This window comes from Strongylocentrotus purpuratus, unplaced genomic scaffold (assembly GCF_000002235.5).
Source record: "Strongylocentrotus purpuratus isolate Spur 01 unplaced genomic scaffold, Spur_5.0 spur5_scaffold_12, whole genome shotgun sequence".
Classification (NCBI taxonomy): Eukaryota; Metazoa; Echinodermata; class Echinoidea; order Camarodonta; family Strongylocentrotidae; genus Strongylocentrotus; species Strongylocentrotus purpuratus.
The window spans coordinates 31,164,303-31,177,485 of record NW_022145597.1 but is presented as its reverse complement, the minus strand read 5'-3'; the positions used below and the strand labels follow the sequence as shown (position 1 = coordinate 31,177,485).

Genomic DNA, 13,183 nt, shown 5'->3' with positions numbered 1-13,183 from the left:
CGCCCTTCCCCCGTTTCCCTCTTTCCTTCTTCTTCTTCTTTCTTTCCTTTTATATTTTCTTTCCCTTTCCCTTTCCCTTCTCTCTCTCTCTCTCTCTATTTATTTGTTGGCGGGGGGGGGGGGGGGAGGAGGCAAAAGCCCTTTGCCCCCGTTTCCCTCTTTTCTTCTTCTCCCTCTTCTTTTCCCTTTTATCTTCTCTTTCCCTTCCCCTTTCCCTTCTCTCTCTCTCTGATTTATTTTTTGGCGGGGGGGGCAAGAGTCCTTCGCCCCCCCCCCCCCCCGTTTCCCTCTTTTCTTCTTATTCTTCTTTCTTTCCTTTTATCTTCCCTTTTCCCTTTCCTCTTTTTTCCTTCTCTCTGTCTCCCCCTCCAAAGAGACCACTCTGTAATCAAGACCATTCCATTTTATTTAATTACATTTTCGATATACTTAAATTGGCAACTATTACCTTCTGTCCGAGATCCTCATTTTAAACGACTGATGCGAAAGACTAGTCGACGCACCCTTTCGAGAAAAGCCCCCCCGCTTTCATCGAAAGGGTGTGTTAAAACGGTACTCGCGCTCAACGCACCCTTTCGAGAAAAGGCCCCCTCTTTTTATCGAATGGGTGCGTTGAGCACACCACACCGCGCCGCTCCGCACCGCACCCTTTCGATGAAAGCCCATTTCCCAGCATGGGTCACAAAACAAACACATTCTATCTCTAACACTTCTCAACATAGCATTTGGGTATAGCATATACTCTATCTACACTGTGTGCGTGTAAAGCATTGCAGTGGATGGGTCAAGCTTTGGGGGAGAGAGGATTAAGAACTCTGATAAGAAGTTGTGTTCACATTGAACGCACTGCCATATCCTAATAACACACTAGTATTGTACACATGGTGCGTCCACACTCACTCATACCATAATACTGAGAGTTAAAGATAATCTGGACTTGACCACTCATTTCGCTACTAAAACTGTATCTAACCAAACTAGAATATATAACAACGTGCTTTGGCATAAGCATAGTAAAGGGCACATGTCCTAATTGGGCTAAGAATATTATATATAACATGAATATCGAGCAAAAGACAAATATACTGACAGTAATAAAGTATATTCTCTTCTCAAAACTTACTTAAAATGTTGTCTAAATCAAACAACATAATCATCAATCTCACACTCTCGTAATACTTTCCTATCATTTCTAACAAGTGATTACTATGTTCATCAATGACATTATCTCTCCCCACATGGCATCTCTTCCCACATGGACATTTCTTATATTTCCTCTCATAGTCCCATGTCATATAATCCAACAAGTCATTGGCAAAGATCATTAATATCTCTTTTTACACAGTAATACAAGATATGTGAATAGTAAAGCTAATAGTTTAGAAATACACATATTATGAACAACAAGAATATAACACAATTGAATAATATAAGATTCTTTCTTACCTATTAAAGGAAGACAAAATAAGAAAGGTGTTGACTGAGATGCGTGGCAAAAACAAAGTGAGAAGCCACTCCTGGTATCCCCTCCCAGCTGGTGTTTAGGTAGTTGTGGGTGAGGCCACTCTTTGCAGGAGGGGTACCTAATTAACTAAGAGGAGGGACTATATGGGGGCTAGAAAATACTTGTGTCATAATACATAGTCAAAGATATACAAAAAAATAGGGGGGGGGGGGTATTCTGTGGCTCCACACCATGATGGTTGAATGAATCCCCAAGTTAATAGTTTCATAGATCAATGTGAGGCTATCATAAAGTGATCAGACTCAAAGAAATGAATTTGAATGGGCTAAAAGCAAACATTACAAACGCAAGAAACATCTATGATTAAAAGTCAATAAGAATGATCAAAGTCCAGTGGAATTGGCTGTATGAAATATAATAATTGCTTGTTCTTTTAGGAATGCAGACCCTCTCATTTGCTTTACAGATATATATTGTCATCTTGACATTTACTTAGTTGTTAGCTGTTGTAATTTTAATGTGTGGGCTACAATTCAATATTTGCTCTCGGTCTCGTCAAAGATATAGAGTGACACATGTTCACCTCAGCCACATCCAGAAGAATGACATCCCCCCCCCCCCCAAAAAAAAAACATTACTCCAGAATACTAGGTCTAGAGTAAGTATGGAGTTGGAGGCAGTTTGGCGGAGTGACAGAGGTATCTGTTGTAAGAGTGGAGCAGGGCTCCCACCTAGCCGAGTTGGAGCCTTGAGTTGTGGCGAGCTGGCTCGAGCTTATGGCAAGAGCCGTTTTATCATTAAAACCTATTTCTTGATATCAAGAATTCAGTTCTTGATATCACGAAATCAAATTCTTGATATCACGAAATCAAATTCTTGATATCACGAATTCAATTCTTGATATCAAGAATTAACATTGCTTTTAACAACGTAAAAAATATTTTTTGATATCAAGAATTGAAATTCTTGATATCAATAATTATTAACCGTATCAGACATCTGAGCAGGGCAATTTTAAATGTTATTGCCCTCAAGGTTTGATGGATAAGTCAACAAAATTACAATAAGTTAGTCCGCTCAGAAAAGTCAATGGGATTTTGTGTGTAATTTGGCGGGCAATATAGGTTATACAGTAAACCAATGCGCAAATATTTTAGCCCGCTCAGAAGAGTCAATGGGATTTGTGTGTATTTGGCGGGCAATATAGGTTATAGTAAACCAATGGACAAATATTTTAGCCCGCTCAGAAAAGTCAATGGCAAAATGCGTGTTAAACTAGTGAGCAATAATATAGTGCCAGTTGTAATTTACATCGCGCATCAGCTATTGTAATTTACATCGCGCATCGTGTATAAGAAAATGCGCGCACTTTGCGCGAACTCTATTGTGACGTAACAATCACACCCTAGGCAAACTGTTTGCAGTGTATCGAAAATCTGTCAAACACTGGATGAACAGTGCTAGTTTGACAATGTTTTTGCAACTTCTAATGCTAGGAAACCCTGTGTAGCCTACATAATTTAAGAGTATAAGGATAGTAAGAGTTTCTTGTTTGCTCTAGATGTCTGATGTGGTTAATAATAGTAACATTGACTGCCTAATTCAGGGCAATACGACTTGTCATATATCACCCTCACCTTCGGTTCGGTCGATATATGTCGTATTGCCCAGAAGGCAGTCAATATTACTTAAATATGTTTTAATGATAAACCGGCTTGCCATAAGCTCGAGGCTCCAACTCGGTTAGGTGGGAGCCCTGCTGTTTAGGACTTTTTGTTTTAGGTAGATGGTTAACACTAACAGACAAAATAGAACCATAAACTGTCTCTATATTACTTCTTATGACAAGCTATGTCACCATTTCTATAGAAGGTGTTATTTATCATCAACAAGAATTACTAACGCTCATATAAAGCACAGAGACCACATTTTTCTGTGTTCAAAATCATGTTGTACGTACCTGTGTTTCCGCCTGGTGTGAAGTCACCCGTAATGTGTTTCCGAGCATACGGTAAGCCATAGAGAGGGGAGTTCATATGCCATGTCTTGCCGTGATCTAGATATTAAGAGGGGAAGGAAGGAAGTTTATCACATATAGTATCATATTTTCTATAGTACATTTTGTTTCTACTGTTTATGTTTTGCAACAGAAATGAAAGACATGTAAACTTACAAACAATGTAGAGGTGGATTTCTAAAGGGACAGACATCACATTACATACTCGTAGTTTGGTTTAATTTTTAATTTACCTAGTAGTTTCTGTCCAGTTTGGTACTTCTGGTTATAGCATTGTAAATTACAGGTTGGTAACTAAGTTATTAAACTAACCTGTTATTGCACTCAACTCTATAGCTTCAGCATTTCTTGATATATTGATTATTTGATTATGCATTCATAATTATCAAGATTCACTGAAACAAATCCCGTGCAGGAAGTGCATGGGAAAAATATGAATCCATAAAAAAGTTTAAAGGGAAATCCAACAAGTTGCCTGGTGAAGGTTTTAATCTCGAATTGGCAGTTTGGTCAGTAGACTGTGACTTGACTTAGACGGGGATAACTAACCCTTTGTCGAACAACAACAAAATATAAACAAAATTATCAATTTCCATTTTCCTCACAAGTTCCTTCTACTTTGGGGCTCTACTCGAAATATATCATGGGCAGCATATTTTTATAGGTCCTCTAAAGAGAAAAGACCCTCCAATTCAAATTCATACATTTTTGAAAAATTGAAATTTTAGTTGGATTGCCCTTTAGTCACATTTATTTGTTAGCTTTTCATGCATTCTATTCTTTATCACATTTAAAATAAATCTTGAAAACACCAGAATATCAATAATTACCGTCGCTGTATATGCACTGCATTTGGTAAAAGGCAACATCAACAGATGCCCGCAACCAATCAATCTCCCTTTGTTTGGCTCCAGTTCTTTCTGGATCCCAAAGCCTGGACCAGGAGCCCACGTTATCCCCTCCAATGCAGAATTTGTTTCTTTGACGTTGATTGCAGGGGTCCACGTATATCCCCAGTCACGGCTTATCTTGAAATAGACACCCTTCTCTCTGTACGGTGAACGTGCAGGTCCCCGGTGTGTGCTGCAATATCCAAAGAATACATACGTGGTGTTGGTAATTTTGTCGATTATCACAGAGCCGAGGTTAAGCCCGTCTTCGACGTCATAGTCATCCTCGATTATCCTAGTCACATCCAGTGCAATCCGCCATCTGTGGATCGCCGGAGCGTGATGAATTTTGCGGACTTGTCATTGCTGGTGTTCTTGCGGGGGGGCGGAGAAGGCCAATAGGTCCCCCGTCGGGAGCTTGACGAGGATCGGGGTTCGATACGTGTGTACTTCTCCCTGCTTCTGGACACCCATAGTTCTTGTTTGTGGGTGATGACGGGAGATAGGGTGTCGCAGGAAGGGAAGAAAACACAGAGAAATGATAACAAGTATCCCACCAATGAAGTCGGAAGGCTTCATCCTTGCTTCAAGGCTAGGCTTTAGTGTGGAGGGTCTACGATATTGTTCAAGAAGTCAGCAACAGGGATAATTTGTTCTTGTAAGCACTATGTGATGCATTAAGTCAGCTTCTGAAATTAGAAGAAACAAAGACGTGAACGCAACAAGGTCTGAACGCAACCATTTCACTATCATGTCTCTTATCCATTATATTTGATATTTTGGCAACTTCATCCTATCACGGTCTCTTACAACCAGTGAGGTAATGGTGAGTGAGATGAGGAGGGCTGCTAGGGCATCTGGTAATATAAAAGGAAAAAAAAGACCCACTTCATGGCATGGACGTAGAATTAACCCCCCCCCCCCCCTTATTATAATAATAGCTCACATTTATAATGCGATTAATACTGTTTCTAGGCGCAGTACATATTATTACACGTCATCGGATTCAGGCTTACCAGCACACAATGTATGCACATTCTCCACTTCCTGGGGAGCATTCCAGCCAGTCACCATTTATTTCACAAGTGCCACTTGCTCATCAATCCAACCACATATAACGTTCTCATCCTACCTAGTACCCATTTAAATATAGGTGGAGAGTGGAAAATGAAGATTAACGTATTGCCAACATTATATTAGTGCTGCGGCGGGACTCAAACTAGTACCTTGCAATCTGCAGTGGGCCAACTTATCCACTAGATCTAGAACCACAACACCTCTATCATCTTATAGTTTGAATATACCATTGATGATATCATGGTGCAAAAGTTTCTCAGAGTGACGATAGGCCGGTACATGTTATTGAGACTACCTGGTACAGTGGTAGTCAGTCGGAATTTTATTTTATTTTATTTATTTACCAACAGCAACACATATACTTTCATACAATGAATTTTGGAGTTCGGTTCAGCAGCCTATCCACGCTCTCAACACCAACACCAACACCGACCACCCTATTTGGTCTAGTTAATTAGTCATATCAGGGATATGAGAGTTTAGTACATTACACAGTACGTGCACGCACGCTTTGTAACTTAACTCCGGGAGTTAGTTGTAACCATATTCACCCGTGGTCTTAATTTCATAAAAAGGAAGAAACTGTCCTGCACACAAACCTTACCGTCGTTTCTCTGCCCTGGTTCCGGGTTCAGTGATGAGCTGTATCATTCGCCATTCTTTGTAGTCTACAACGGAGTTATACGAGTTGTACAACAGCACCGAACAACATAACGTGTGTTCAAGCGTCATGTTTGCTCACATGACGTGGTCACGCCACTTTTCCCGTTCCCAACTACTAGTCTGCAGACACAAACCTTTTTTTTAGTTTTACATATCCCGTAACATGGATTGCGACAGAACTATGAAAAAAAACGGTCTACTGCACTTCATAGGCCTTGTATTAGAGCTGCTCCTTATTTGGCACAGCCAGAGAATTATATCATGCCCAATTCAAGGCTTTGTTATAGAGTCTGTGCTTTGCAGACTATCAGCGAAGAGCTATTCTTATTTTGTTCAAGCCTGAATGAACACATAAAAACTCATTTACGCGCGGTGGGGCAGTGCAGCGAGACATATAGACCATATAAAAAAAGAGCTAAATGCAAAAGGGTCCGACATTTTACTCCAAAGTTCTCACTTCTTTATTCTATAAAACATTTTTCATCGATGGGAACGTCATCATAATCATGATTGTTTTTCTTGGTTCTTTTTTTTTAAATCCCCCTCCCCCTTCTCTCTCTCTGGATCAAAGTCCTGTTCAACAATGAAAATTCAGTACACGTGTAGGAATACGAATCTTGGAAATGTCATGCTGCATAGGCCTAATATTATTCGACCTTGTATTTTCTTGTACCCCCCCCCCCGGTTTCTCTCTCTCTCTCTCCGTGGACTTTGGTCTCTTTGGGGGATTTAGCTACATATGAACTTCTATATATCAACATAATACTTGGACCTGATACAATTTTCTTTTTTTCCTTCTGTTCCCGACTTTTCTCTTTCTCTCCCTACATAACTCTCTCTCTCTCTCTCATTCTCTGTTTGGTTTGATATGTTTTGGAAACCTCATGGTTTGGTGCGTATAAATAAACATACTAATGATAAAACCATGTCACTCTAGAATGCCATAAAAAATTAGTTTTCTTCTCAGAGACAAACAGTTGTCATTATTCCGGCAAACATCGTCAAAGATTTTAGGAAAAAATGATGTGATATTGCCACGTCATAGAAGCATTCTCTTTAGGCAAAACATAAACACATGTTTATAAAATTCTGATGTGAAATTGTATTCGTTGGGATTTTGGATCGTAACTTTGAATATTGCACACTTTAAACCTACGTGAGAATAATAAAGCAAACGTATCAATGTATAGGCCTATCCAGAATGAACCTTCCATACTCTGAAGGTAAAGTAGTCACCCTCACATATTAAAAAAACATGATAATTAGCTAAGTTTGAAAAAGGCTGTTGAGGATGTGATTTTATATGTTGTGATCTATAATTTTGTATATGACCATTTGTCTCCAACATTTATGCATTACAAAATAAGAATATGTATCTACCATATTACACTAGTGATATAACCTGTGTGATATTTAAGAGAAAAAATGAAAGAAAATGAATACATGTACTTAAATAATCCCTACCTTAAAGGTGAAGACCAGTTTTAAAAATGCCCCCCCCCCCCCCTCCCCCTCTCATAAAATTGAAAAGGAAGCTCTTAATACCAATCATGTGAAAGAATATGTTTGACTAATACGTGATGATACAAATTTTGCCGGGAAACTTTACTGATACATTCTGTAAATTTGGTAAATTATCATATCGATCCGGCCTGGATAGATATAAAAAATGCACTTCAACAGTGAACTTTTGGGCATATATTTCTAATTTTTTGCGAATTCAGGTTGAGGTATTGCCATCTTAACCTCTGAAGGCAATATTTAAACAAAATCGAATGGATATTTTGCACCCAAAACCGTTGAACCGCAATTTTACCACTACCGGTCTTTACCTTTAAGTGACATATAGCTGCACACCAAAACATTAAATTGGATTAATAAAACAAAATGTACGGTTTTTCTTCGGTTACACTTTTGAGAGAACAATAAAAATGCATTCAAGAGAAAATTTTCAATTAGAAATGATATACATGTATTAGTGATAATAATGATAATCATATTGTTATACAAAAGGATTCTCATTAGTCTAGTAACAAAACCTTTGAATTAAAATACACACTAAAAATACACTTTAGTTTTAAGCCCCAACTGTCCTACTTGTAGCTACTTTCTCCCTCTATATAGAAAACTTCCCTAATCAGTGCCTGTTGGTCCCCCGTGATCCTCTATTTCTTATGTTATTTGAGAGCTGAGTTGATGAGATAGCCACCTGCCAGTGACCGCGCTGTGTGGTCTAATTCCTCCTGGCCAAACTAGTGCAGATAAGCTTTAAAGTGTAACAATCACCAAGATACGTTTTGCTCTTGATGTAAGAGGTTCCATGTTTCTATACTGTTGTCTAAAAACTGCAAATATATCTCTTACTAAGAAATACTGTGCAGTTTAAATCACTCCCTGTGAACTGTAAAACATCTTGTTGAGTAGACTTCTGAACGCAATGTGCGCAATCAGAGCCCAAGTTGGACTTGGGTTCCGTGGGAGCCCTATATACACAGGCTTTTATGTTATAATCCTTTGTCTTCTTTATAGTCCTTAAAGATACTATGTCCCTTTTGCAGCCAACATCAAATTCTGTAGAACTTTGCAGGAATTATGATTATGTCATATTGTCATGTATGTCCTATCTGTGAAATTTAAACGTTAGCAGCGTCCTTATATTCAAATTATGCAAGAAAATCTGTTTACTTTCAGACTTCACTGTCAGACACTATTGAGTGACTGACTGGCTTTTTTTCTTCTTTGGTAATAACATCCATAAAATTAGCTGTAAAAGGGTACATAAGCATTTGTCTACATCAATAACCCACTTCTTGTAATGGCGAAAATTAAACTGATTGAATCTTTGCCCACAAAAAACGTACGACCATTCAATACAATGGTCTGAAAATCAGACTATTACTTACTGGCTCTATAGCTCTTAAGTTGATTCGACAACTAATAGTCGTTATTTTCCCACTTAAAGACATTTTCAGGCCCCACTATTTTTAGGGAAGTTCTAAATTAGAATTATTATTCAAATGCCGTTGGAATTTAACCTTTTCATTTTTTTTGGGCCTGCAAATGGGACATAGTACTTTTAACAGTTAACCTATAAATTGCAAGGTGAATTTTTAAAAGTTGATTTTATACATTCTACATACATATATATATATATACATATTATTTGTTCAGGTGCTTGGTACATAAAATCTGTCTCATATAGCTTCAATCTTTTTCAAATACAAGTATGTGTTATTCTTGGATCTTTTAGTGATAATAAAATAAAAGCCAAAAATGCTTTAATATCATGAGCCACATCTTTTTCCTTCTAATTTCTAGGAAAAAAAAGACATTTTGGACCACATTTCATGGGGTATTTGGGGTATAAAGTGCATATAATAGAACAAAGTTTTAAAGAATAAAGTGAAAGTCAGCTGCAAAGTTCTAGATACTGGAACACTTACATTTGATTTCTCATGAGAAGTGTCACGATTACAAAGCACAGGTTAAAAAAACAAAAATGCAGTGGAAACTTGTTATGAAGAGCTCAGATATAACGAGATACCTGATTCAAGATAGTTTTCTGGTCCATTCTGTTTTTTCACTGAAATATATCAAGATACTTGATACATTCATAGTAAGGTAATTTTCATGGATCCAATATCCTTGTTATAACAAGTTTCCACTGTAGATAAAATGCTGAAAGGCTTCATCGGGCTTCGCTTATAAGTATTAAGGCTCAAGAGCCCATTGCTATAAAGCTGGTCAAAGTGCAAGTTAAAGACTAGAGATTTAGTTGGATTCTCACATATGAAATAGAACTGATATTATCTTTCTCATACACCAATCCAATGTGATTTTCATCAATGTAAGTAAGACATGAATATGCACTACCCTTCTCATAAATATTCATGAGATTGGGATAGGTGTTCCCCGCGTCCAGGCTCCAATGAAGTGTGAGGTTGACCCGTGACCCAGCATTGAAAGGGTTACTGAAAAATAAGATTTGATTGTCGTTGAAGTTCAGGAGCGAGCCGCAGACGTTGGGGTCGATCAGCTCTTGCTTCATTCTCATCGAAGTCATGGGGAATGTCGACCCACCATCGAAGCTTAACGCCTGGATGCGGCAATTGCAGTGAAAGCTGTAGGTATTCCGCACGTTAGCCAGGATCGTCCCATTCTTCAACTCGACGATCTGGGTGAGCATTGAATGACAAGGTGGAAAAACACAAGATAAGAATAGAAAATCTAGAAAAGAATTCTTAGGTTGGCCGGAGACATGATGCTATGGATTCCTGGATTGAGTTTGATTAATGTGTACTGAAATGGAGTCGTAACTCAACTTCAAAAATATGCACTTTTTTGATTATCAGGTACATTTAGTTCCATTTTCACTTCTTTATTACTTGTAGTTGATAAAGAGAGAAAGTCCTGCCGTGTTTAAAGCATGGCATAACATGAACAGAGCAGTGATCAGATAACCATAGAAGTGAGTTACTAGAAATGGCATGGCCATGATTGATAACACACTCCTGCCAGCCAAACAATGATATGCCATGACAGCTACAACTGATTTTCTTATCTTAAATATGCACTCCAGTACGGCTTAACTTTAGAATACCCCACTGATAAGGTTTATGTACATGAATGTCCAGCACCTAGGGTTAGACATTAGGATAGTGTTAGGGTTAAATTATTACCTAAGAAACTCAATTGTTTAGATTTTAATAGAGCTTCATTGACCAGGCCTTGGACCTTGGTTAACCTACATGTATGAACATCTGGTCAATTTTTGTGATGGGGTATTCTAAAGTTGCTCCCAAAGTATTTTACCTGTACTTCACCCGGTACAAAGTCCCCGGTTTTCTTGGTCTCTGCAAATGGAAGGCCAGCCAGTCCCAAACTTAGATGCCATGTTATACCACCATCTGCAGTCAGAGAATAAACAGTCATTAATACTTAGAAGTTAGAATAGACTCACTCGATATTAACTTTTATTATCAATCAACAAATTTCAAAATGTATAATCTCATTTTCAAATTTTCACATTAGTCCACCTAATTAGTCCACCATTTTATCTGATGTTATTCCACACTTGCAATATTAATACAATTACACAAAAAAACATTTTTCACCTCCTCTCTAAGATGAACTCAACCTTCTCTTTAAATTAACAATGACACATCACACATGTACAGTACCAACGTCTTATTTAAAATTAAAATTAAAATAACAAAATAAATGTACTGGGTAACTTAACTTCAATCTTTTTCTTATCCCAACACGTGAGAGTCTAGACATCATGTATGATAGAGATAGATTTACAAAGCATGTGCTTAGGATGATGAGAAATTCAATTAAGAATCATATGATTGGCTCCATCCTGAAATTAATATTTTGAAAAGGTTTCAACAAGCTAGATTGTAATTAGACTAATTTTGGGACCATACTCACCATCGCTATGAAGGCAATACATTGACCGCACCTCTGCATCAGGGCCGTGTCCACAAGTCACCAGTCTGCCTTTATGAGGAGGGTGCTTTTTCTGGATCCCATAACCTGGTCCAGGATCGAAACGTAGGTCCATAAGCTCTGGGTTCTTCTCGGCTAGATTGACAGGATCGGACCAAGTATAACCAAAATTGGAGCTGGTCACCATGAAAACTCCCGACGGCTTTTCTCCGGTGCCATTGCAAACTGAATGAACACAAAACGTGTGAATCAAAATGGTATTGTTCGTCACACTGTCAACCAGAACTGTTCCAAGATTCAATCCGTCCGAAACTTTGTAATCGTTGAGAATAAAAGTATTTTCTCCCCACGACTGACCGCCGTTTGAAGAGCGGCGCATGGCGATGAACTTCGCCCCAGCATCGGCGGCGTTGTACTTTCGCGCTTCGCTAAACGCGAGGAGGTCTCCATTCGGCACTTGTATGATAATGGGAATTCGATACGTTGAAACTTCGCCTTCATCCGATGATTCCCATATAAGTTGTTCTTCTAACACGAATGGATTTATGGAGTACGTAACTGAGACTAAAATGCTTGAGATAGTTAATAACAAACTTTGTTGAACTGTCAGTTTTGCCATGTTTTACACTGTAGAAAACATGAGCTTTAGAAAATATTTCATCGTGCGTGAGGTTTGGTGGGAAGGAAGCGACTGTGTAATCATGTGATACGATTGCGCTGTAAACAAAGGTCAGGTGTTCTTGTACAACCTCATCTCCAAACATAATCACAGCGTACACCATCTGTCACTAGCTATGTAGTCTGCAAGCACAGACTGTTTTTGCCATACGCAAAATAAATTTGTCGAGTCATGTATGTATTGAATACCTATTGTAATTTTAAACAAGGTACACTTTCGGTACAAGGTCCAGCAAAATGATTTTTCAATAGTCAGGCAAAGCTATTGTCACTCAGAATGTGGTAAGAAAAAAATCCAAGAAGTAAACCCAATTTGTTTTACAGGATTACTTATAGCAATGTAGGCTCGATAAGTAGTATGCAGGTTTGTAAAAACAAACAATATATAAGTCGACTCTTGGAACATCTTTGTGATAATCTTTTGGTACTGATAACTGCATGTTTCGTGGTTTTGTTGGTGTCTTTTATTTGTTTTGTTTGTTATGAGATTTTAAAAAAATGAAGGTGCGCATCAATCAAACAAAAATTGGCAGCCCTTTGACATATCTTGCAAGGTTCCTGTACTAAAAATAAGTAAATTGAACATAAATTCACCCTGTTGCAAGTATGTTTTATATAGGCCTAGCCCCTGTATGAAACAAATCTATCCCATCATCAATAAAATTAATATAAAATCAAAAGTTTAAGATATATTCTATGTGGAACAAATTGAAGAGGACCTCGCAAGATACGTCACCATGTTGCTAATTTGTGTTAGTATATATGACAACTTCACAAATTCATAACTGTCATGTTTTTCATCGGATATTGCTAAAAACTTTCACAAAAATTGTTTTTATCAGTTTTTTGCTTTTATTATAAAAAACTTGAATTCAGGGTGGACTTCCCCTGCCTTTAATAATATGGTTATACTTATAGTGCAGGATATTATATAACAGCAGC

At 38.0% G+C, this 13,183-nt stretch overlaps 1 protein-coding gene and 1 long non-coding RNA gene across 2 annotated transcripts; both read right to left on the bottom strand.

Moving 5' to 3' along the window:
• Window positions 1–5,025: 5,025 nt before the first annotated feature.
• On the bottom strand, window positions 5,026–6,187 carry LOC115922776. Its single transcript, XR_004063605.1, has 2 exons — window positions 6,054–6,187; window positions 5,026–5,061 (listed from the first exon to the last, which is right to left on the bottom strand). It is a non-coding gene; the product is annotated as an uncharacterized LOC115922776 (long non-coding RNA).
• Window positions 6,188–9,163: 2,976 nt separating this feature from the next.
• Window positions 9,164–12,549, bottom strand: LOC100890097 (sialidase-1). The gene is made up of 3 exons (XM_003724905.3): window positions 11,546–12,549; window positions 10,925–11,019; window positions 9,164–10,286 (listed from the first exon to the last, which is right to left on the bottom strand). The coding sequence occupies exons 1-3, from the start codon at window positions 12,180–12,182 to the stop codon at window positions 9,876–9,878; spliced, it is 1,143 nt and encodes a 380-aa protein (XP_003724953.3). The 5' UTR covers window positions 12,183–12,549; the 3' UTR covers window positions 9,164–9,875.
• Between the last annotated feature and the right edge of the window lie 634 nt (window positions 12,550–13,183).

Excerpts from the sequence above, each read along its gene's own strand:
- LOC100890097 (XM_003724905.3), bottom strand. The coding sequence starts at position 12,182 with ATGGCAAAACTGACAGTTCAACAAAGTTTGTTATTAACTATCTCAAGC. Across the intron at positions 11,020-11,545 it reads GTATTGCCTTCATAGCGATG|ATGGTGGTATAACATGGCAT; the intron begins GTGAGTATGGTC and ends CTCTGACTGCAG. Across the intron at positions 10,287-10,924 it reads TTGTACCGGGTGAAGTACAG|ATCGTCGAGTTGAAGAATGG; the intron begins GTAAAATACTTT and ends ATGCTCACCCAG.